The 24,921-nt window shown below is 38.9% G+C and overlaps 1 protein-coding gene and 1 pseudogene across 5 annotated transcripts in view; both read right to left on the bottom strand.

The window, feature by feature from the left end:
- ZMPSTE24 (zinc metallopeptidase STE24) overlaps positions 1-24,921 on the bottom strand; it is a 40,642-nt gene that overhangs the window by 10,786 nt on the left and 4,935 nt on the right. For 3 of the 5 annotated variants that reach the window (XM_027059550.2, XM_027059551.2, XM_015086861.3), the window contains 5 exons: positions 20,573-20,659; positions 18,815-18,931; positions 17,848-18,000; positions 16,176-16,317; positions 9,956-10,140 (listed from right to left, as the gene is read on the bottom strand). In XM_027059550.2, the coding sequence (XP_026915351.1) occupies positions 9,956-10,140; positions 16,176-16,317; positions 17,848-18,000; positions 18,815-18,931; positions 20,573-20,659 (684 nt within the window). The remainder of the gene's footprint in view (positions 1-9,955; positions 10,141-16,175; positions 16,318-17,847; positions 18,001-18,814; positions 18,932-20,572; positions 20,660-24,921) is intronic. The other 2 variants (XM_027059552.2, XM_027059549.2) reach the window with 1 other exon arrangement.
- Positions 14,201-16,169, bottom strand: LOC113599411 (60S ribosomal protein L30-like; annotated as a pseudogene).

Here is a 24,921-nt window from a genome sequence, read left to right as displayed (position 1 = left end):
AGCTATTGTAAGGGTATGCTGAACACTGAGGACTCTCCCCCCACCAAGCCCTCTCCCCACACTGGGCTCCCAGAACACTACCCCCCAGGCAGAGGATCAGATGAGTACTCCCTGGGAACTCTGACCACTCTACCAGGAAACACCTGAGGATACTAACACCCAGGTGTTCTCCAGCAAGAAGCCCACCCAGGTCACCCTACAGTGCAGCTCAAAGTGGACAAGGCTTAGCTACAGGCTCAGAGATTCCAATCAAGTTTTTAGCCCCCATTCTCTTACTAAGGAGTAGACAACCAAGAATTACCAGATATATGAAGGAAGCTGTTAAGATAGAACACTAGAACCTGAAAAAAAGCAGTATGGATGGCATAGAAATTATATAAGGAAAATATTTGAATTTTTTTCCCTTCAACACATACGAAGACCGGGCCGGGAAAGATTAAATAACTACAAAAATTGCTAGCATTTATTTAACAGTGACTACATACATAGGCCCTCTGTGCTAAATACTTAATTATCTCATTTATACATCAAAATCATCATGACAAAAGTATTCTTACCATACCACTTTATAGATGAGAAAATTTAGGCACAGAGAGGTTAACTAATTTTCCTCTAACCACAAAGCCAAAGTCTGGAATTTGAAGCCAAGTGGTCTGATGCCAGAGACCTGTACTTTCAACTTTTACAAACTATGAATGTAAAAGTATTCAATATTCATTAATCAAATAAGATAAATAACTTTAGCTGACACATATGTAATCATTTGCTTATTATTACAATATTACAAAATTAAACATAAATGGCAGGTGGTCATATGGATGATGATATATAATGTTTACTAAGCCAAATAAAATTCTGTTCATAAATTTCCCAGATTCAATGTAAATAGTGCCAAGACACAATGAACAATTTAATCTTATACACACTCACACATGTACACACACATATTCACTCACGAACACACACACACACACACACACACACACACACACACACACACACACACACACACCCCTAGACACCTGAGTCTGGCAATGTTACTAACTAGATAGTCTGAAAAACCCTCAGACATCTAAAAATACTTACTAAGTTATAAATATCCTTTTAGATATATAGTTTATTTCGTACATCAGAAAAAAAAGGAAAAGCCAAAGGTGAGGAGGTGAAATTGAGATCCCTCGCACAAATCCACGAAGGGCTACACTCTGAGTCAAAGAGTGAGCTAGGAAAAACTACAGTGGCAAAATAACCCAAATTTGTCAAGTCTCACATAAAGTGGAAAAAAAATATTTCTTACTAAAATTCAAAATCATTATCTGTATAATATGGTCCAGAAAAATCCCAAGCTGACCGATTAAAACACTTCTGGTTTGGTGGCACTGGGGACAGATGACCCAAGCAAATGCAAATCCTCTATTGAGGATTGTACCCTAAACCCAGACCCCTCAGGATTCCTAAAGATTAAAATCAGTGATGCATTATGAGGTCACAATAAAAATTACCAAAGACTTCAGAAGACAATGGAACAATGAGTAAGTTAGCAGAAACAATAAAGAGCATCATTAGCTCCATAAGACTTCAGATAATGGAACTATTAGCTACAAAAAAAAACAAAAAACAAAAAACAAAAAAAACCAGCATGCTTTACACAAAGAAGAGATCTAAAAACACTGAGGAAGGAACTAGAGAATTCCAGAAACAACCAACTGGTTTGAAAAAGAAACAAACAGAGCTTTAAAACTGAAACACAACAGGCTGGCTAAAGAATAAATAGATTAAATATACCTAGAGAAAAGAATAAAGAGAGGGAAAATATGAAATAGTGGTTACCACTTGTGGAAGACAGAATGAGATAGTGTGACATTCATCTAACTGGAATTCCAGAAAGGCAGACTGGAGAGAATGGGAGAGAAGCAACACTCACAGATACAACTGGCCAAGAATTTTCAAAACTTCAGGAAAGATCTAAGTTGTTAGATTTAGGAATCACAATATATCCCAAGTAGGACTGAGATAAAGAAGTCCATACCTGCAGAACATGAAAATCAAAGAGAAATCTTAAGAACCACCGAAGAGAACTATAAAGAAATGACAAAAGCTCAGAGTAGACTTTTTCAACAGGAACAAAAGCCACAACACAATGGAATGGCATCTTTAAAGTGCTAATATAAATAGCTCAATGAGACAGTCAGTCCTGGGTCGCCTGGCTGGCTCAGTGGGTTGAGCATCCAACTCTTGATTTTGGCTGCGGTCATGATCTCATGGGTTGCTTAGGATTCTCTCTCTCTCCCTCTCTCTCTGCCCCTCCCCTGCTTATGTTTTCTCTGTTTCTCTCAAAAAAAAAAAAAAAAAAAAAAAAAAAGATAGTCTTAAATTGACATCTAAGCATGAGAATGAAATAAAAACAAAATCCAAAAATTTCTTAAGAAGTTGCTAAGACATATACTTCTGGAAAAAGGAAAGTTATTTCTGAAAGGAAGGTATAAGATGAATAAGGAATGGTAAGCAAAGAAACAGGTAAGCATATGAGTAAATCTAAAAAATGACTGTATGAAATAATAATTATAATGCTAATTTGGGAGATAAAAATAAAATAAAATAAAAATAAAACACAAGATGAAAGGAGGAATTGGATCAAAGTGTATATGGTCCCTGGATTGTTCAGGAAGCAGTGAAGATACTATATATTTTAAGATTTTAAGTTATATGGGCAATCCTAATTTTTTTTTAATGTTTATTTATTTGTGAGCGACAGAGAGACAGACAGAGTGTGAGAGGGGCAGAAAGAGAAGGAGACACAGAATCTGAAGCAGGCTCCAGGCTCTGAGTTGTCAGCACAGAGCCCAACGTGGGGCTCGAACTCACAGACTGTGAGATCATGACCCGAGCTGAAGTCAGACGCTTAACCGACTGAGCCACCCAGGCGCCCCTGGGCAATCCTAATTTTTAACAGCAGTCACTGAAAGCACAATCATACAAGAACCTTCCAACCTGAATTACAACTCAAATAGAATTTTTTAAAACCCTCAGTCATGAAGGCATGAAGATGTACATGTGTATGTTCAGGGGTGGGGTGGGGATATGGGAAGGACAGAAGAAAAAGGCATAAAGTAATATGGCAGAAACAATTCCAAGTATCAGTAATCACAACATATATAAATAAACTAAGCTGGTCAAAAAAAAAAAAATAGTGACTCTCAATCATAAATCTACCTACATGCTATGTATAAGGCATCTAAGACAGGATGGTAAGTTGAGAAGTAAAAGGATGATTGAGATAGTGGTGGCTCACTGCACAACGTGATAAAAATAAATAAAAACCACTGAATTATACACTCAAAAATGGTAGAAATGGTGAATTTTAGCTCAAGAAATTTTTAAACAAATGGATGACATCTAGCAAACATTAACCAAAAGAAAACTGGTGTAGCTGTATTAACATCAGACAAAATCAACTTAAACGGCAACTTAATGGGCGCCCAGATGGCTCAATAGGTGGAACATAGGACTCTTGACTTCAGAACGGTGAGTTCGAGACCCAACCCATGTTGGGTGTAGAGATTACTTAAAAATTAAAAAAAAAAAAAAAAAAAAGAAAAGAAAAGAAAAGAAACTTAAAGGCATTACTAAAGAAGGTCACCACAGAATTCGCCAAAGGTTCAATTTACCTTTGGATGCATTAATTCTAAATTTACATGTATCTAATACTATTTCCTCAGAATACATTTATTCTGACAAATCTATCATAATAGAGGATGTTAACATACTTCTCTCAATAACTGAAACGCCAAGCAAATAAAATATCAAAAAGATATAAAGATGTGAGCCAAATAGTAAATAAGCTTGACCTACTGACACACACAATATCCTGCAACAATTAGAGAACTTATATCCTAGAAAGTAAAGGCCAAGAAAGTTTTGAAATATACTCCAGATACTTAAAAGGGTGAGGTACAAAAAAACCCAGATGAATTGTGGAATTGATTTTGTTTTATGCAGTTTAGAAAAATGCAACCTAATGGGAACACAAGCAGTAAGATTTATTGGAATCTAGATATTCTACCACCTTTCCCCTCCTTCCCCAATTCCTCCTTTTTAAGGAGATGTCCATTTAAAGTGAGGCTGGGTAGATACATGAGAAAGAGGATAAAGAGATCTGCAAGATAGTATTGACATTTATTATCTCTTTTCCTTTCAAGTATTAGAATTTAGGCCAGAGCAAGAACCGATAAGAAAACTGGCCTAGTTCTTTAAAAGACAGAGAGACATTCGTGCACCTGCACCTTCAGGGCCATTAAGAAAGAATCACAATTTAAAGCACCAATTAGTAGACATCTGTTCTAAGGGGGAAATTAAGACTGAAGATCCACATATGAAGATATTTACTGCAAGAATATTTTTAACAACAAAACACTGGCAATAATCCATATATCCAATAGGAGGAGAAAGATGGAAAAAATGAGTTTATAAAGACTAGAAATACATATAGTAAAATGTTTATGGTCAGGCGGATTAGTCATGTTTTCTAAGTTTTCTATTGCTTTCATAAGCAAAAATATGGCTGTTTTGTTTAATAATAAAAATAATAGCTCCCACCCATTAATGGCCTATGTGTAGATCAGACATTTTACATGCAGCTCATTAATCTCCACTGCTAGAAGGCAGCTATCATTTGCCTCATTTTATATAAAGTAACTTGGTCCTCAGGCTTCTGTTTTCACTAGTTCCCAGCTTCCCAGTATGAACTATGAATTCTTTCATTAAACAACCAGCTCTCTACTAGATGGCGCAGGTTCCTGTGTCTAGGTTTAGGAAGATATATATCTATATCTATATATATATATAGATATATATCTATATCTATATCTATATATACACACACACACACACACACATATGTATATATGTGTGTGTGTGTGTGTATATATATAGATATAGATATATATATATATATTTTTTAAGTTTATTCATTTGAGAGAGACAGAGACAGCGCAAGTGCCAGAGGGACAGCAAGGGAGGGAGACAGGGAATCCCAAGCAGGCCCCTCCACTGCCAGCATGGAGCCCAACAGAGGGCTCGAACTCACGTAAAGTGAGATCATGACCTGAGCCGAAATCAAGAGTAGGACGCTTAACCAGCCGAGTCACTCACGTACTACTAGGAAGCTACTTAGAAGTGCACAGAGTCACATTCAAAGATACAGAATGAAAAGAGCTTAAACAGGGTCCACTAACGGACTCTTGTTTTTTTGTGACAGATTCTTAGACAAAACTGAATTTTCTTTTCTTCCCACACTAATTTCACAGAACAGAACAGAAAGAAGCACCACTTTCTATAGCACTTGCTTTTTCACAGGATTCATACACTGACTTGTTTGATCCCAACACCACCAAACTGGGCAGGAGAGGAATATTATCTTCATTTTAGAGATAAAGAAGAGGTAGCTGAGAAATTAAAAATGTCTTAAGATCAGGGTGCCTGGGTGGCTCAGTCGGTTGAACATCTGACTTCGGCTCAGAGCCTGGAGCCTGCTGTGGATTCTGTGTCTCCCTCTCTTTTGGCCCCTCCCCTACTCATGCTCTATCTCTCTCTGCGTCCAAAGTAAACATTAAAAAAAAAAAAATATTTTTTTTTAATGTCTTAAGACCATCTCGCTAGTATGTCGTGGGTAAAACCCGAACCCATATCTCTATAGCCTGTGCACTTTCCATTTACTCTTACTAACTGGGAAGACTGAACATAACCCTACCCTTGCTGGGAAATACTTTCTTCTACAAAGGGGCAGCTTTTCTATAGTTTTACTTTTCCTTTTAAACTACTTTTGAGACAGGTTGTTCCAAATATTCTCTTTGTCTCCTGAAGGGTAAAATCCTAGAGTCAAGTTTCCTAGACATCTTTTTAAATGTTAATAACCAGTATGGAAATATTCATCAAAATGTACTAGCTCTCCCTGAGAGGAGGGATTTCAGATAACTTAGTTTTCTCCTTTAAACTTCTGTTGAAAATGAAATGCTTCATTTTCTCCACCTCATCCAGATTGAACGCGCCCCCCCCATGTGTTGTACATAGTAGGTGTTCAGTAGCAGGTCCTGACTAAACCACTGTTTCCTAAACTTCTGCTACATCTGTGTACTCTCTATGTGATTATTTACTCAATAGCTTTCTCTAAACCAATTCACTTTTTAAAACTTAGCCTTGTCCTAAATGACAATATTTATGAAATCACTATATGCTAGTTTTATCATTGTCCTAATATACATTAATAAAGACACAGCTATTCAAATTTAAAATACTAATATACTCCCTAAAATAGTATGGCACATACACTGGAAAGCACTGCAGTTAATGAGTGTTGAGTCAATCTTTGTTTTTTTCTTTACTGAGTTTTTTATTTTAATTCCAGTATAGTTAACACAGAGTGTTGTATTAGTTGCAGGTGCACGATACGGTGATTCAACAATTCTATACACTACTCAGTGCTCATCATGATGAGTGTGCTCTTAATTCCCTTAACCTATTTCTCCCATCCCCACGCCACCTCCCCTCTGGGAACCATCAGTTTGTTCTCTATACTTAAGAGTCTGTTTGTCCGTCTCTTTTTTTCCCCTTTGCTTGTTTGTTTTGTTTGTTAAATTCCACATATGAGTGAAATCATAAGGTATTTGTCTTTCTCTGTGTTGAGTCAATCTTTGACTTCCTTCACTCCCCACAAGCACAATCACCAGGTACTTTAAATCCATCTTTTGTTGTGACTCTTGAACTTATTCTGACCTCTCACTCTATGCAGACTCTCTTTATTTCATGCTTACGTTGATGCACTAGGCCCCAGAAGTCTCTCTGCCTCCAATCTGTTCTATCCTATATGCTGCCACCAAATTGTAATCTTCCTAAAGCAAGCTTTGGCTTCTACCCAAATCAACCTTCCTGGCCATTGGAGACAACCACTCAACATCTTCAGGAAGAATTTTACAAACCGGTCCCAGTGTACCTTTCCATCCCCATCTATAAGAATACATTTAATCATTAGTCTTAGGAGAGCCAGTGTGTAGTTTTTATGTCTGTATCATTTTATTCATTTCATAACTTTGACCTGAAAAGCCCCATTCCCAAGTCAAAATTCTGCTTAGTTCAAATATCTTCTCGGTTAAGAAAACGGTCTACTAGGGGGCGCCTGGGTGGCTCAGTTGGTTGAGCGTCTGACTTTGGCTCAGGTCATGATCTCATGGTTCCTGAGTTCAAGCCTCACGTCAGGCTCTGTGCTGACAGCTCAAAGCCTGAGCCGGCTTCAGATTCTGTGTCTCTCTCTCTCTCTGCCCATCCCCACTAATGTTCTTTCTTTCTCAAAAATAACTAAACGTTAAAAAATTTTTTTAAAAAAAGAAGAAAACTATCTATTAGAATCCTCATTAACCTCTTAATTTCTAAAAGCCACACTATTCCAGCCATTCATGATGTTTACCACACTCTGCTTTAATTTATGGGCTATTTGTGTACAGGGCTAGTCTCTTCCACTAAAGGTTCTTCAGGACTATGTCTAAAGTATTTTAATCATGTAACTTATACACATATGCTAAAATATGTGTAGTTATCAATGAAATAAAGCAAAAAAAGCCAGCAAAATAACTCAGAGACTCCACTCAACACATTTCAAAAGACTATCTAATCTTTTTTAAGATTTACTGAAAGAATCTGTTCTCCTAGAAACAGGAGAAATACTAGAAAGAGGAGAAAGAAAGAATACTGTTCTCCTAGATACTAAAGATCAGTAATTTCATCACACTGTTTGAAATCAGTGGGCCACTATCTAACATCATGGTTTGGCTATAATGTTACCCCTGTTCCTCATCCCTGGATGTGGGTACCTCTTAAGCAGAGTGACCTGCTGACCTTGCATGATTCTCTCGTGCTGTCCCCGAGTTACCCTTTCTGGACTTCAGTGTTCCTACTGATGACATAACCTTAAGATCTCTTCTTAGCTTAAAATCCTGACTCTTGGTCAAACCAAAGTGACTTTTATTCCAACATCCTAACCGGCAGGATAACCCTACTTCAAAAATAAGCTAAATTACAGGAGTTAACCCTCTCCCAATGCTATTAATCCCTTCACAGAATCTTGCCCCGTGTACATATTTATAACAGGCAAGGCCACTTTATTAGACTGTCTTTTTAGGATCAAAATGTATGTTCAAATGATAATATTTCCTAGTAGTTAGAATGTATAATATGGAGTACAAAGTATCTCACCTATATCATTTCATTTAATCCTCAGAGCCCTAAAGGCAGGCAGCTTCAGCCCAGTGTTTCCCAACTAGTTTCCTAGTTCTGCTAGGAACTAGTTTCCCAACTAGTTTCCTAGTTCTTGCCCCCCAAGCCCTGCCCCCAATGGCTATCTGGCAATGTCTGGAGAGATTTTCAGTTGTAACAGGTGTTGGTGGTAGGGAAGGTTGATACTGGCATGTAGTGGGGAAAGGCCAGGGATGCTGCTAAATATCCTATGATGCACAAGATACCCTCCCACAATAAAAATCACCTGGCCCAAAATGTCAATAGTGCCAAGGTGAGAAACCCTGTAGCAGCATCTTTTAATTAAGAAATCAATGATTCAGGGATGCCTGGGTGGCTCAGTCGATTAAGCATCTGACTCTTGATCTCAGCTCAGTTTAAGAATTCACAGTTCATGAGTTCAAACCCCGCACCAGGCTCTGTACTGATGGCTCAGAGCCTGCTTGGGATTGTTTCTCCTTCTCTCTGCCCCTCACCGTCTTGTGCACATGACACACGTGCATGCTCACTCTCTCAAAATATATCAACTTTAAAAAAAAGAAATTAATGATCTAGGGTCGCCTGCATGGTTCAGTTGGTTAAGGGTCCAACTCTTGATTTTGGTTCAGGTCATGATCTCATGGTTTGTGAGTTTGAACCCCATGTCAGAGCCTGCTGGAGATTCTCTCCCTCTCTCTCTGCCCCTCCTCCCAACTCTTTCTCTCAAAATAAATAAATAAACTTAATAAAAAAAAAAAGAGAGAGACAGATCAATGATCAATGATTTAGAGAACTTAACATATTGCCTAGAGTTATACAGAACCAAAATCATCTCTGAATGACACCAAGGCCAATAGCATATTCCAATACATATAGAAATACTGCTGGCTGTTCCTGATTAAAACTGTGCTGTTTCTTATCATTGTCCCTTCTTCCCCCAGTTAGTCTTGGTACTTTAGATCAAGAGTCATATGCTCTACTGACTGAGCCAGTCAGGAGCCCCCTGAAAAAGCTTTCTGAGACTCAAGTCAGATTTAAGACATGTCTTCTCCTGTGCTCCCCCTGCATTCAGTATACATAGCTTCACTGTTAAAATTATATTTCTCCCCTTCAGATCACAAGCTTCTTGAGATCTTCCCTCTTTATGTTTGCATTTCTAGTGCCAGGCAAAGTATCTCAGCACAGAATACAGGTTTCATAAATATTTGTCAAACAAACAAAAGAAAGCCAACCACATTATATAGTGTACCCAAGGACACACAGCTACTAAATGACAGAACCAGGATTCAAATCCAAGTCTCTCCATTGCCAAGCCTATCATTTCTGCATCTCAATGAGGTAAAAATCAAATGTTTATCTCCTCTTTGGCCTACTTGTGGGAAGTCTTTGATCATAAACATATCAAGAATATATATGAAGTCCTGTTTTAAAGACAGCTTATAATCATAAGAATTTTCCTGTCTTACACTTCCGATTTCCATGTGTACATTCTATAAAAGCTTGAGAGGTAGTTAGCATGTAATAATAGTGATAGTCTCTCCCAAATACCAGAATTATAAAGGTGCCACGGTGTTCTTATTTGGTAGTCTCCTTTAATTCACCACACTGCACAGAAACTGATATTATTCTGAGCTGTCATAGTAACTGTTTATAAAAACTGAGCCCAGGGCCTCTTAGGAAAAGAAAAACTCACTTTAACGTTAGCTTTTATTTCTTCACTGTCCCCTTCTCCATCTTTGCGGGCTTCCATGCCAGACTCCTCCAGGATGGCTTTGTTTAGTACAGAATACTCTTCTAGTAGAGTGTCAAACAAAACTATGCGCTTGTTCTTGAAGAAGCCATAAAAATAAGCATTGCTGTGGGAAGAGCGTTTAGATCCTAAGGAAAAGACAGTTCAAAGCATGGAAAAGAATTAAAAAGTCTGGGGTCCTCTGGTGAGACTCCTAGAAATTGCATTACTGCAAAGGACATTAACATTTTCAAACTGTTTAATACCTGAAGAAAAATGTATCAACATAAATCACCACCAGCAGTGGAGACTGTCTGTTTTCCTGCCATATTGCCAACAAATATTTGTGCTCAGCACAGCTTTACAGCAATAGGGAAAGTCTAAATATCCAACAGTAGTGGAATGACTGAATTACGGTAAAACTGCGAAATGGAATTTAAACAGCCAGAAAAAAGCAATACTTTTGAAAGAATCTTAACAAGATGGAAAAAAAGTTCACCAATATACTGTGAAGGATACAAAACTTCATGTATATAAGGTTCCATTATTGTCATGAAAAAAAAAATACATGTAAATAGAAAAGCATAAACACAAGCCTATGAAGACATATATCAATATATTGAAGTGTTTACCATTGGCTGCTAGAACTATAGACTTTTGTTCCATCCTTTATACTTTTCAAGGCTTTTTAAAATAAGTATACTTACTTCTAGAATCAGAAGAAAATTAAAGCTATTTTTAAAAAGACTGGAAAAAAAAAAAAGAACATACTTAACAGTATGTGGCTAACAGGAGCCGAACTATGGTTGATTTTTTTATTTGATTCTTTATATTTTTCTTTATTTTCTAAATGTTCTACACTGTATAGAGACATTAGTGGTTAAAAGCAGACTTTGGGTTCAAATCTTGGCTCTGCCATGTACTAGTTGTATAAATGTAAGAAACTTCCTTAATCTCTTTAAGCTTCATTTACCTGTTCATGGTAAAGGCTAATCTCTAGCTCATTGAACTGGATTAAAGATTACATGAGAAATTCTAAGTAAATCAATTGTATACCACCTGATCCATAAACTACTACTATTACTTATATACATTTCTTAAAAAGAAGAAATGATAAAACATTTGTTTCTCCTGAGAATTTGAGATGTCTCACAGAAAATGTGTATTTTGTATCTATTCACACTTCTAGTGTAAAATATGCTTAACAATATATATATATGTTTATTTATTTATATTTTTATTTTTTTGAATGTTTATTTTTGAGAGAGACAGAGACAGAGTGTGAGTGGGGCAGGGGCAGAGAGAAAGGGAGACAGAATCTGGAGCAGGCTCCAGGCTCTGAGCAAGCTGTCAGCACAGAGCCTGACACAGGCTCAAACTCACAAACGGTGAGATCATGACCTGAGCTGGAGTTGGATGCTTAACCAACTGAGCCACCCAGGCGCCCCAACAATATATTTAGAATACAGTATATTTACATATATAGAAGTATATATGTTTAGAATATAGTAAGACTTTGATAAATATTAACCTATTTATGTGTTTATTTTTTCATCTTTTGGTTTTGTTGCCTAGAAATTAAGAGTCAAACATGTGGTCCAATTTTGTCAGTAGTTCAGGACCTCAGCATCTGGAAAGTTATGTGTAATTCAGAGGTCTTACACTTCTATCTCATTTATGTCTCCTTTGATTCTAATTTTTAAATTAAAAATTATAAGCTGCCTTATTTATGGAAGTAAGCAAATTGTACGCTTATAAATAAAATAAAATTAATATCTTAAAGTGTAGCTCAAGGAATACCTATACCAAAATCACCTAGGGGAGCTTGTTAAAAGTAGATACTAAAACACCTGGGAATGGAGCCCAAGAATCTGTCTTTTAGCAAAACTTCCAGAATATTCTTATAGTCACTAAAGTTTAAGAGTCCCTGCTCTAGACCATAAGCTTTTTGTATCACTGTAGTGGCATGTAGTATATTCAATAATGCTTGTTTACTGAATGGGTTAATGATACCACTTGAGATATGAAGTAATATACTTGAGAATTCTGAAAAACCAATGTAAGGCACTGCCATTTGTGTCTTCATGTCTTATGATGTCTTACCTTCACCTACCAGCAGCATTTTTTGTTTATCTATTTATGTAATCTCCACACCCCATGGGAGCTCAAATTCACAGCCCCGAGATCAATGGTCACTTACTCTTCCAACTCAGCCAGCCAGGCACCCCCTCAGCAGCATTTGACACAGCTGACCACTCCTTCCCTGAAAGACTTTCTTCTCCTGTCTTAAAAGAAACACCACTTTCTCCTGGCTTTATTGCTACCTCAATGGTCTCTCCTCCTCAGCCTCCATTGCTGGCTCTTCCTCTCCTACTGACTTCAACCTGAGCCCCTTTCTCTTGTCTAAGTGCCCTCTTCATGGCATTAAACACCATCTATGTGCCAGATACTTCCCTATCAATATTCTGGCCCTGACCTCTCCCTGGAACTCCAGACTCATATATCCAGCTGCCTATCTGACATCTGTATATCTCCACAAGGAGGTCTTTAATGCAGATTTGTTATTTATATTTGTGTGTGTGTGTGTGTGTGTGTGTGTGTGTGTGTGTGTGTGTGTGTGTGTGTTTTCCTGCTCCATGTTGAATTCTCCTTTCAGAGTTTAGGAAATTTCTCACCATGTAAGTCTTGTAGGAGACTGCTTCTCATTTGAGAAATCTAAAAGGCCAGATATTCGCATCCCCAGCACTTCTGGCAGTCAGCCCGTGCCCTGGTTCAATCAGATGCACCTACTGGGGACTCTCGAGATTTAGCTAATTATGCAAAGAACCAGGGCAGTGAGGAATTAATGCTATGGATACAAGTGGTAGGGATGATATAAGGGAGCAAACTACTGAATTCAACAGCAGGAGGCAAGAGCAGGGTCCACACCAGACTGGTTCTACAATGTGATTCTAACCTCCTCATCTCCCTGGGAACAGTCCATTTTCCAAGCTTGTAAACTTAACTTTCCCGGTGACTTTGTGAGTTATCAAACATTGATTCAATAAGGAATTTTCCTGCTTCAGTTAGCCACAGTTGGTTCTACTGCTCACTCAGAGCTAATCACTGCTTGAGGAACTCTAATACAGTGTTCAATAGATACCTCAAAATGTAGAACTTAATCCAGTAGAACTTAATCCCCCACAAACCTGCTCTTTGCTCAGTTTTCCCATCTCAGTAAACTATCATTTTTCAGCTGCTCAGGCCAAAAATCTAGGTCATTACCCTAAGTGTCTCCCTTTCCCCAATTCCTTCACAGGTAATCTCGGAAAAAATTCCATCAACTCTACCTCTGAAACACATCTCCAATGCATCCACTTCACTCTAGAAATTACTGTCCTAGTCTAAGCTGCCCTACCTCCTCGCTGACCCCTACCACAGTCTCCTAACTGCTCGTCCTGCTGCTACTCTTGCCCTCCCACTACAACCTTTTCTCCACACAGCAACCCACAATATTTAAAAAGTACAAACCAGACCATGTCACTAAAACCTCTAATGGATTTCCCCCCCTCGAACTTAACATAAAACCCAAGGTCCTACCGTGATTTACAAAGGCCTGTGTGGACTGACTCCTGTGTATATCTCACACTGTTCATGTCATAACACCCTTCTGCTGTGCTGAGTCACACTGGACTTTCTTCTGTTTCTTGAAGACACAAAGCTCTAGAAGGTTTTCCTACTAATCTCAGCATGGATGGCTCCTTCCTTCAGGTGTCAGCTAACACTCATCTGCTCAGAGAGGTCCTGCCTGATGACCCAATCTAAAGTATCTACTCAGTCATCCTGCATCACATCACACTAGATTCTCTGCCCAGCACCTGCTATCTGGTACTTTCTGAGAACAGAATGTTGTGGACTTTTCACTACAATATCCCTGTCAATTTACAAATCCATAATGTGTATTGTTATTAGTAGTAACAACACTTAGTCATTCAAAGTATTTCTGAGGACTGTGATCATTATTAAGAACAAAAACATACATTACAGATCAGTAAACTTCCATTTAGCAAAGGTAAGTCGCCAAAGTCACACAGGTAATTTGTGATAAAAACAGGATTCAGGGGGGATGGGCTAAATGGGGAAGGGGCATTAAGGAATCTACTCCTGAAATCATTGTTTCACTATATGCTAACTGACCTGGATGTAAATTAAAAAATAAACTATAAAAAACAGAACAAAACAGGATTCAAACCCAAGCCTATTGATATCACAACCTGACCTCTCATATGCTACCCTCCACCTACTCAAATCTTTTTTTTTTTTTTTAAACACGCTCTGGCCAGTTATATTAAAAAAAAAGTTGCATGATTTACTTTTCATTGGTCTGTTCTGGAATGCTTTGATTATATCAGAATCACCTGGATCAATGACAGCCAGTGTGCATACTCCACAGTATTTTCCACGTTCTATGCTCAATTCAATACTATTGCCACCGTAGGGACAGACACCAGTTTTGGCCAGGATGGCATAATACCCTAGTTCAGATTTCCTCAAGGCTAGGCAGTTGTTGGCCAGGATGACCATTTTCAGAGTCTGCCTGTATCCCAGCACATACTTTCCACTTTTCATATTGATTTGCAGCCCTGAGTTAATCAACTCCAGTGGCTTTTTCATCTTTGCAGCCACCGTCTTCCTGCCTTAGGTGTGGGCTGGCCCCACAAGATGGCCAGGGAGTGAGAAAAAAAAAAAAAAAAAGGCCAAATCCTTATTTTCCATAAAGTCCCAGCTCATGTTGTAATTCTCCATAAAGCCATCCTTATTTCATCTAAAACCATATGGCACTGACAGTATGTATTTACACATCAATTACCTCTATTCTGATATCATTAGCTGTCATTTCATATTCTCTGATTATAACTTAAGTGATAAGCAACTCAGGCCGCCCCCTTCAGTAAAAACCCCTCAGAGACCATGCTTCTGCACTGATTACTGCACTTCCAGTTTACTATTCACTAAAAGAGTAGTGATCCCAGAGGCTAAAGAAGTAGTGTGAATTGTCACTCTTCTACCATTTCCCCCATGGAAATGTCCCAATTGTGCAGTCAGCCAGGCTGTATAACCTCAGAAGCCACTACAAGTCTGAGATGTCTATGCTCTTCTAGTTGCTGTTAATTCATTCTTTCCCATCGCAGTCATCTCTTCTCCCTGGCCCTGCAGTTACTTCTCAGGTTCTAGTCCTTCATTCAGTACAGCTGTTTCTCACTGATTTTTTTTTTTCCTTTTTTTATTTAAAGGAGTGATGGGCAAAGTATGGTTTGCAGGACAAATTTAATTTCCCACCTGGTTTTATAAATAAAATTTTATTAGAACATAGCCATGCTCATTTGCTTATGCATTATCTGTGACTGCGTCTGTACTAATTAATGGCAGGGTTCAAGAGCTGCAACAGAGACCATGTGGCCCACAAAGCCTCAAATATTTATTGACTAGCCCTTTACAGAAAACGTTTGCCAAACTATGGTTTAGAGAAGCAAAAGCGAAACCGAGAGGCGTGAAGGGATTCGTCCAAGATCCCACTGGCAGAGGCAGAACCAGTGCCTCACACATTTACATGGCTTTTAATTAGAGATTCTGAAAGTCATGGTATCATACAACAGTTTTACTCTACGTCTTTTTGGGCTTGAGACTTTAGTAGTCTTATGTAAGCTAATACATAGCTTAACTCTCAAAAGCAATCATCAAAAAAGCAGAGAACAACTAATCTGAAGTATCCAATGGTACTATAGTTTCTGGTGTATGTGCAAGTGAAATTGGACTCCTCCAGAACACTGGAAGTTTTGTTGGATGAGACAAAGCCAGCATCGCTGGTTTTATTTTATAAGCCCCCAACTAGAGCTAAGTGGAACTGGACTATGTGAAAGTCCAACTCCATTCCCTGAGGGAGCCAGGAAGGTAACAGAAGTATCTAAACCAGTGTCATATACATGATACAACTAGCAGTGAAAAAGGCCTTGGCCAAAACTTAAAACCAACACAGTAAAGCCAACCCAACACAGCTGCAGGTAAGAGCAGGCTTGGTATCAGGCTACCAGTTTCTATCCCTGGACTCTGCCACCAAGTCCTAGAAATCTTCAGAAGCCAAATTGTAAAATCCTAACAAATCAAAACACTTGAGTAAAACCTCCTTACCCCCGGATAGCCTTACCTTCAACAACATACACCTTAGTCAAAGGAAAGTCAATACTCTTTGCCATTACTTCAATTTCTTGTTTAAGCTTTCCCTCAGGCAGAGGTGTGAACTTGTCAAATAAAGGGGCAATATAATCAGCATAGATTGTGACAAGCACCTGAAAAATAAATGTCAGAACAACCTATGAGTATGCTTTTTTTTTTTTTTTTAGAAATCTGACTTTCCATCATTTTTTTAAATGTTTATTTATTTCTGAGAGAGAGAGACAGAGAGAAAGAGAATGCACAGAGGAGGATGGAGAGAGAGACAAAGAGAGAAGGGGAGACAGAGAATCCTAAGCAGGCTCCGAGCTGTCAGCAGAGCCCCACCGGGGTAAGCCACCTAGGCGGCCCTATGAATACGTTCTTAAAGAAACACTGCCATTTATACAGATTCAATCATATTAAAACAACTACATGATCTAGCCTTGAGAACATGGATCTTTTCATTTGTTCTGGTATTCCCAACCCCAAATACTACCAGATAATAAGTGCTCAGTATCTGTTAAATTAAATCAAAGTGAGTAGTCTCTATGTGGTAATAATTGAAAAGTCAAATGGTCCACTCAAAAACTATCTTGGGACTTTCTGCTACTTCATAAGCCCATCATAACTTGGAATTCTGCCTTTCAGAGTAATCACGAGAGACCTGCATTCTTTGCTAAAAATTAATTACTAGAGCTTGATTGTGTGCTATTATTTGGGTAGTCTACTAAAATTAATTACCTGTAGTGTACAAAATTAATTACCCACAGTGTACACTGAGGTTGAAATGGCACTTCCTTAAGCATTTCTGGAACATTCCGTCTGCTCTTTCCTCTCACTTCATTGGCCATACACAGATATGTGCAAATCCAACTAGCACCTGTTCTTGGAGCTCGATCCCACCAGGGAAAGTGAAGCAGTGAGCACCATGGCAATTCAGACTAAAATACACCTCATCATCACAGGAGTTGAAGAGCTGATAGATGCTATTTTCTGGGAGCTGTGAACAGACTGTTTTCATTGTGTTGTAGTGTATGCGTTGTGAAGTGGTTTAGAATATGGTAGAGAGAAGAAGCAAAGATGTGAGGAAGGGAAGATGTGCGGTGAGAGGGAAGGGAGGGAGAAGGAAGAGAGGGGAGGGGAGAAAAGGGAGAAGAGAAGTGAGGAGCAAGGGGGAAGGGAACAGAGAAGAAGGGATAAAAAAACACGAATGGAGGAGGGAAAAAGCAGGGGAAAGAGGGCAGAAAAAAATCAGGCAGGTTCAGGGTTTCTTTTTCTTATCCCTCTTAAATCTAGTCTCCCTTCAAAACATCCATGATGTTTAGGCACTGGAGCTCAGTAAAGAGGGACTGAATGATCAAACCTAGTCATCCATTCTGGTGACAACTCACAAATGCACAACCTAAAACTGCCTGACAACTATTAACGGTAACTAATAACCAGCTTCTAGGATCCGAGTCAGCATAAGGAGAAAAAAATCTACGGTCAGGGTCAGTTCTCCTATTTCTATACCCAAAAGCAGAAACCAAGGGGGAAATTTAGATGACCACTTATTTATATTTCATTTGCTTCTCAAGAACTGTTTACATGCTAATGAAGATTAAATCATAGTTATCTTGCCAAGAAAATTTTGTAAAAGAAAATGAAACAAAGATTTTACTCACCAGAGAAACAACTAACGTGAACAGCCAGGCATATATAAAAAAATAGTCTCCCCCAATTTTAATAATATAAAGTAGAAGTGAAGACACAGGCAATAAAATGCACTGAGTCACGATAAATTTCTTGACTGCATCTTTCATGAAGAAGCCCAAAGTCTGAAAAAAGAAAAGATCATCACAAGAAAATGAGAAACTGCTTTTAAAGTAAATAATAAGTGAATATAAAGGATACATAATTTTATTTTTAATTTTTTTTAATGTTTATTTATTTCTGAGAAAGAGAGAGTGAGACAGAGCACAAGTCGGGGAGGGGCAGGGAGAGGGAGACACAGAACCTGAAGCAGGCTCCAGGCTCTGAGCTGTCAGTACAGAGCCCAACACGGGGCTCGAACTCACGAGCCATGAGATCATGACCTGAGCCGAAGTCGGATGCTTAACCAACTGAGCCACCCAGGCATCCCTATTGAAGAAATTTTAACAGTTAAAAGGCAGTGAGTCTATATTATATGACACTAGGTAGTCTAAGACAACAAGTAAATGTCTGGCATTTTACAGTTCAAAATCAACCCATTTAAATGTTAGCAAAAGGATACTAGACTAGAAGAGTTTATGGCAAGACTTTAACCTATGATCTGCAGTTCCTTTTCCTTCACTGAATTCATGCTCTAAAATAGCAAATTATGCTTCAATTATTACCAACAGAGGGGAAAAAAAGCACAAAGAAGTCTTTATATTTACAGGAGAATATTTGAGGGGCGCCTGGGTGGCTCAGTCAGTTGGTCGTCCAACTTCGGCTCAGGTCATGTGTCTCCTTTCTCTCTCCTTTCCCTTTCTCTCCCTTTCTCTCCCTTTCTCTCCTCCCCTCCCCTGCTCTCACTCTCTCTCCCTCTCTCTCAAAAATAAATAAACATTAAAAACAATTTTTAATAAAAAAATAAATAAAAGAGAATATTTGCATTCTCTAGTTTACCTGTTGATTGAAACCATGCTTTTCTTCTATCACAAAAGTATTATAAAGACTCCATGGCAAACCAGTCAATGCACTGAAAAGCGTAGCCAACAGGAGAAACACCAAGGACTGAGTGATCTAAACACAAGAAGAAAACAGCGGCGGTTTTTATAGTGTAATATTAATTCCTTCTTCAAATGAATGATTAGTGAACAAATCAATAGGTAGTTGCTGAGTACTTACAGGATTTCAAGCAATGTGCTTGATTCTATGGGTTACAAAGTCTGAAACAACATCTGTATCTCAGAGTTTACTTGCCAGAGGAGGCAATAAAACAATGTTTCTTTTATTACATAGGCACTATGTGAAAGTCACCTGAAGCCATATAGACAAAATGGTTAAAAGAACCAAAAAATGAGAGACAGCTACATATGCTGGTAAATTCAAGCAAGGCTTGCAAGGCTTACAAGGCTGAGGAGACTCAGGATGCCACTCTGAAGAGGTAAACTAAAGGGACAGGAGAGACAAGGAAAGGAAGAATTCCTTGCGATTTACAAAAGCACGGAGAGAGAAAAGAGCACCCTGTAAGTGGAAGAGGACAAGATGGCAAGCCCGGTTGGGACAAGGCAGAGAAACTTATACTAGATCATGTCTTTAAAGAGTTTGGCTGAGGGGCGCCTGGGTGGCTCAGTCGGTTGAGCGTCCGACTTCGGCTCAGGTCATGATCTCACAGTTTCTGAGTTTGAGTCCGCGTCGGGCTCTGTGTTGACAGCTCAGAGCCTGGAGCCTGCTTCGGATTCTGTGTCTCCCTCTCTCTGCCCCTTCCCCGCTCATGCTGTCTCTCTCTGTCATCTCAAAGATGAATAAATGTCAAAAAAAAAAAAAAATTAAAGAGTTTGGCTGATTTAGAAAAAGGTATACAGAAAAGGAACATAGGATGAGCTGAATTAAAACCCAAGGTACCTATACATGTAGAAGAGAGCCATCATTTCAAATAAACAATCAGGAAAGAGGAAAGAGAGTTGGCAATTTCCAACAAGAAGTCAGGAGGCAGTGTCCTAGCATCCACCACAGGTCAGGGAGTCTCAGACTTAGGGATTTGCCCAGGGAATGGAACTTCTGTAAGAATGGGTAGTCGACTCAAGGAGCTCCAAGGAGACTCTCAAAGATATATTCCCTGTCCTTGTTTGAAGTATGTGCTAACTGCGTATGGTACAGAGCGTCTGTTGAGTGGGTTCAACGAAATTCTTGTTTCCCCTTTCACTGGAAGGAAGGGGTTGTCCCTGAGAAATAGCTTGCCTAACTGGAGCGCACATTCCCCCGTTCCCTTACATCTGAGACTAAATGACTGGTTCACCAGCAAGATGTGAATGCAAAGGATACTACAGAGCCAAGGGAATTAAGAAGAGGATGTACTTTCTCCACCCCCTCATTCCACCTGCCTGTTGGACGCAGAGAACTCTGGGGCACTCAGGAGACGGCACAGCCATAAGATGAAAAGAGACTGGGTCCCTGGCTCCCCATGTGGAAGAATGTCACCTGTTGGCCAAAAATACTCACGCGAGGCTATTCTGTGATTGAGAAATAAAGTATTGTGATAAGCTATTGAAATTCTGGAGTGTACTACAATAACTAGCATTATCCTAACATAGCATGTGTGGACAAGGATTGTACAAACGGAGAAGCAAGCCTAAGACAGAGCCAAAAAATTAACTTCCATGTATAGCTAGCCAAGCAAAAAGTAAGACTCTAAAATATATATGCTAATGAATCACATACCTCATATTCTGGTCCAAAGCCAGCATAGCCACAGAACCGTCCAGAAAGTCTCCAGAGATAAGGAATTCCTCCAAAAAGAAGAATAAGCTATAAAACAAGACATACTTTGGTTAAATTTGAAGACTAGAAATTATCAGATGAGAACATTTCATAAAGAAAAAGGGACAGGGGGCGCCTGGGTAGTTCAGTTGATCATCCCGCTTCGGCTCAGGTCATGATCTTGTGGTCCGTGACTTCAAGCCCTGCATTCTCTGTTGTCAGCCTATCAGTGCAGAACCTGCTTCAGATCCTCTGTCCCTCTCTCTTTCTGCCCCTCCCCCACTCGTACTCTCTCAAAATATAAATAAAACATAAAAAAGAAAAGAAAAAAGGACAAAATAATTATCTCTGAAGAAAAAAGAGACCTATCTTATTTAGGCTAAAATATGCATTTACGTGGATACAAACCAATTCAGATACTAAGTTTAGCCTGGTAAAGTATTTATGCCTGTACATTTTATACGGATAAATTAGGATGGTATGGGAATTATGTCTCTATAAAGTGAAGCTGTAAAATAAATGAATGAATGAATGAATGAATAAATAAATAAATAAATTTGCCAAAAGACCACAACAAAAGTTTTATGGATCAGGGACTAAACTTAGAAAAGGTAAGCAATTTTTCCAGAATCTCACGGCTAATGAGTCACATAAATGGGATCTGACCAAGGCTATGTGGCTCCCTAAGTGGCTTTCGCCTAAAAGGAAACAGCCCCCATCCGTCAGGACAAAGTATCAGTATCAGTGTAAGTGGAGAGTTAGGTCCACTTACCAAACTGAGGGACAGAATGGGATATCTGTGCTTTCCCCAGGTAAGGAAAAGGTGAATCTTGAGGTAGGAGTCAGGGTTTCATAGGAGGAGGCCCCCTTCTCAGCACCACCCTTTGTCTTGGGCAGATACAGTGAACAAAGATATTCACCAAATCACCATGACATTCGAATGAGCAAGCTGCTCTTAAAATCTGAAAAGAATGCATGCTTACAAAACACAACCTGCCACAACAGATACTAAGTTTATGGAACTAAAGAGGAATCGGTTTAGTTTTCCTTTCCCTGGAGTCTCAGGAACACAACGATCAATCACACTCCTTGGTTAGAAGCACAATATTCTCATTGGTTCACACACGGTTCATTGTGGTTTTGACAGGTTTTGGCACTATCGTGTATTTCATGGGAAGCCTTCCAATCTACTTTCCATTTTTATATATGTATCCATAAATAATATAGTGATTTATATATGCTTTTTGAGACTTTATGTAAATAACATCATATTGTACTTATTCTACAACTTGCTTTTTACACTCTACATATTTTTAGATCCATCCACAATGATTGGTAAATGTATTTGGTACTATGATCAGCTTGTTCTCTGCAGTGTTTACGCCAAATTACACCCTCATCGGCAGTACTGGAGGGCTCCTGTTCCCTACAATCTCACCCACACTTGGTGCCATCCATCTTTTAGATGTTTCCCTGTATGCTGGGTTGGTTTAACACCATGGACCTCAAATATAGTTTCTGTACAGCAGCAGCAGCAGCAGCATCACCTGGGAATGTGTTAGAAATGCAAATACTCAGGCTCCACCCCAGAACCACTGAATCAGGAACTGGAAGTGGAGCCTGGCAGTCTCCAGGCACAGTCACCAAAGTCTGAAAATCTTGGGTTTAATAAATTGTTGTCTTAAAGGCTCCCTTAACTCTTCGTCCAGCTATCTCACCTAACCCAGTCTTGGATGTAAACCCCGTCTTCCCAAAAGATATGCTTTGGCACCACTGTCTGGTATATGCACCGCCTGTTGAACTAATCGACTTGAGACAGCACTTCTTTCACCCTGTTCTTAATCCTAATAAATAATGCAAAATTAAGGATTTATAAGCCTTCTGGTGAAACGTTAAAACACCTATTATTAAAAGTCCAGCTTTTAAGTACGTATCAAGGGTAGTTTTAATATGAACTTCAAATGCATCTTGGAATGCTTTTAGAAACTGCTGTCACAAACCTTGTTTAGTATACTTTGGGAAATGAAATATAAAACACAGTGAACAGTAAAGTTTCCTTCTACTGATAATCTCACTGAGCAGGCTGCTGGGTTGTCTTATAACAAGAACTAATGAGCCCAACAAAAACTCCAGCACTTTTTTTTTATAATATTATTTTAACGTTTATTTATTTTTGAAACAGAGAGAGACAGAGCATGAACGGGGGAGGGTCAGAGAGAGAGGGAGACACAGAATCGGAAACAGGCTCCAGGCTCTGAGCTGTCAGCACAGAGCCTGATGCGGGCTTGAACTCACGGACCATGAGATCATGACCTGAGCCGAAGTCGGACGCTTAACAGACTGAGCCACCCAGGCGCCCCACAACTCCATCACTCTTAAACATAAGATCCCACTAGACTCTTGCAAAGCAGGCAAGACATATAGCCATTACCACATTATAGATGAGACACCTGAAAATCAGAGGTTAAAGTTACTTGCCCAAAGAAACCCAGTGACAAAGTGACTGCTATGTATTGAGCAGTATACTAATGGCTTCATCGACATTATCTCACTCATTCAGTCCTTGCCACAAACCATGTGAGATATGGTTGAATATGTATCGGCTTCTCATCACAAAGAGGGGAAAAAAACGAGGCTCAAGAAGGCCAAGGTGCTCACTCAGAAACCCACAGAAATTGGAAAAGCAACAATTTCAATGTTGCTACACTGCCCTCCTCAACTGTCCAGCCCTTCCACTTCCTGATCAGGCTCTTCACTGACATTTGTGAGACACCAGGAAAGTCTGTCTCAGATAGGCTGGACACCTTCTCTCTGGGTGCTCTGTCACATTTGTGTGAACAGTGGCACCTGTAATTGGTCACACAAGGCCTCTGCTTATGTTCCTTCGGATAGAAAAAAGGAGGCAACAAAAAGTTTCAATCAATCTTTGCACTTGTTCTTTGTGACCAAAATATAAAAACTTATTGATTTTAATCAACACAAAATAGGAATTAATGAACCTGTCTTCAAACAGAACAGGATTTCAAAGTAACACAAAATGCTTCCCATCAAACGGTAAATAGAGCTAATTCCCCAAGGATAAATTCAGCACATTTATGATGTGGTCCCTAGAGTTTTAAGAATGGTTTCTTCAATGCAATTTTAAAGACTCAGAAGAGCAGAGCTTGAAACCCACTTCTCCCACTTATTATCGTCACTTGGCCGTTAAATGGACAAGCCATTTAATTTCTCTGAGCCTCCACCTTCTCATCTACAAAAAGGGAATAACAATGCCTACCCTTTCTACCTCAAAGCACTGTTGTAAACATCAAACAGGCACATTACAAAGCTCTCTTTCTATATGTGTTTTCCCTGTCTCTGTCATCTCCTGGAACAAACTAGACCACCCCCATGCTCACCAACTGTAACAACCAAGCTACTGCCCATCTTTCCTGGAACTGTTTACTAGTGACAACGAAAGAGACTGAAAATGTTTTGCCTGTCTTTTTATAATGGCCCTGTGAGGAGTAAGCCAAAGAACTTCACAGAATCAAACATCAGTGAGGAAAGAGAACGGTGTCTAAATTCACCACCTCTGCTTCCATCTCTCCCTCTGAAGGATGATTTCACAGTTGGACCTTAACAAAAGAAATGCTTCAGATAAACTAATCAAAGCCAAATATAAACCACAATAAAGCCTGGCTTGGTTGGAGAGCATCAAGTTTCGATACTAATCTTCAATATCTCTGTAACTAAACCAGGCTTGGACTTGTAAAAAATATAATTTAAAAAATCAACATTGAGAAGACTAATTACTAATAATTGCAACATATCCTAAAAGCCAAATGAATTTTGTTTTTCAGATAAGATTTAATTCTTCTCCTTAACTTTTCGCTACTTTACATCATCCTGAGGAAATAGGAAAGACTTGTAATAATTTGGTTCTAATCACACTAGTCCGTAACTGTCAAGGAAAATTTTGTGACCAGCTGGAAATGTTTTCATCATTTAACAAAGCTCTGAACAGCTGGTTTCTTCTCTTAAACTGAAGAAACAATTATGGTAGCTGACCTCACTTATTTTCAATTTAGGAATCTTTCTCTTAGTGGTACTGGAGATTTAAAAGAGGTCTAGAGGAATAGTGATGATAATCACGATCATGATGATAAAAATAATAATGGCCAACACTTACAGAGCACTGATAATGGATCAGGAACTTTTCGAATCTTCTCACACATATTAACTCATTTAATCCTCTCAACAACACTACAAATGAGGAAATATCACCACACAATTTTAACAGACGAGAAAACTGAGGCACAGAAGTGGTG

This window comes from Acinonyx jubatus, chromosome C1, assembly GCF_027475565.1.
Source record: "Acinonyx jubatus isolate Ajub_Pintada_27869175 chromosome C1, VMU_Ajub_asm_v1.0, whole genome shotgun sequence".
NCBI lineage: Eukaryota > Metazoa > Chordata > Mammalia > Carnivora > Felidae > Acinonyx > Acinonyx jubatus.
This window is presented reverse-complemented; position numbering and strand designations above follow the sequence as displayed.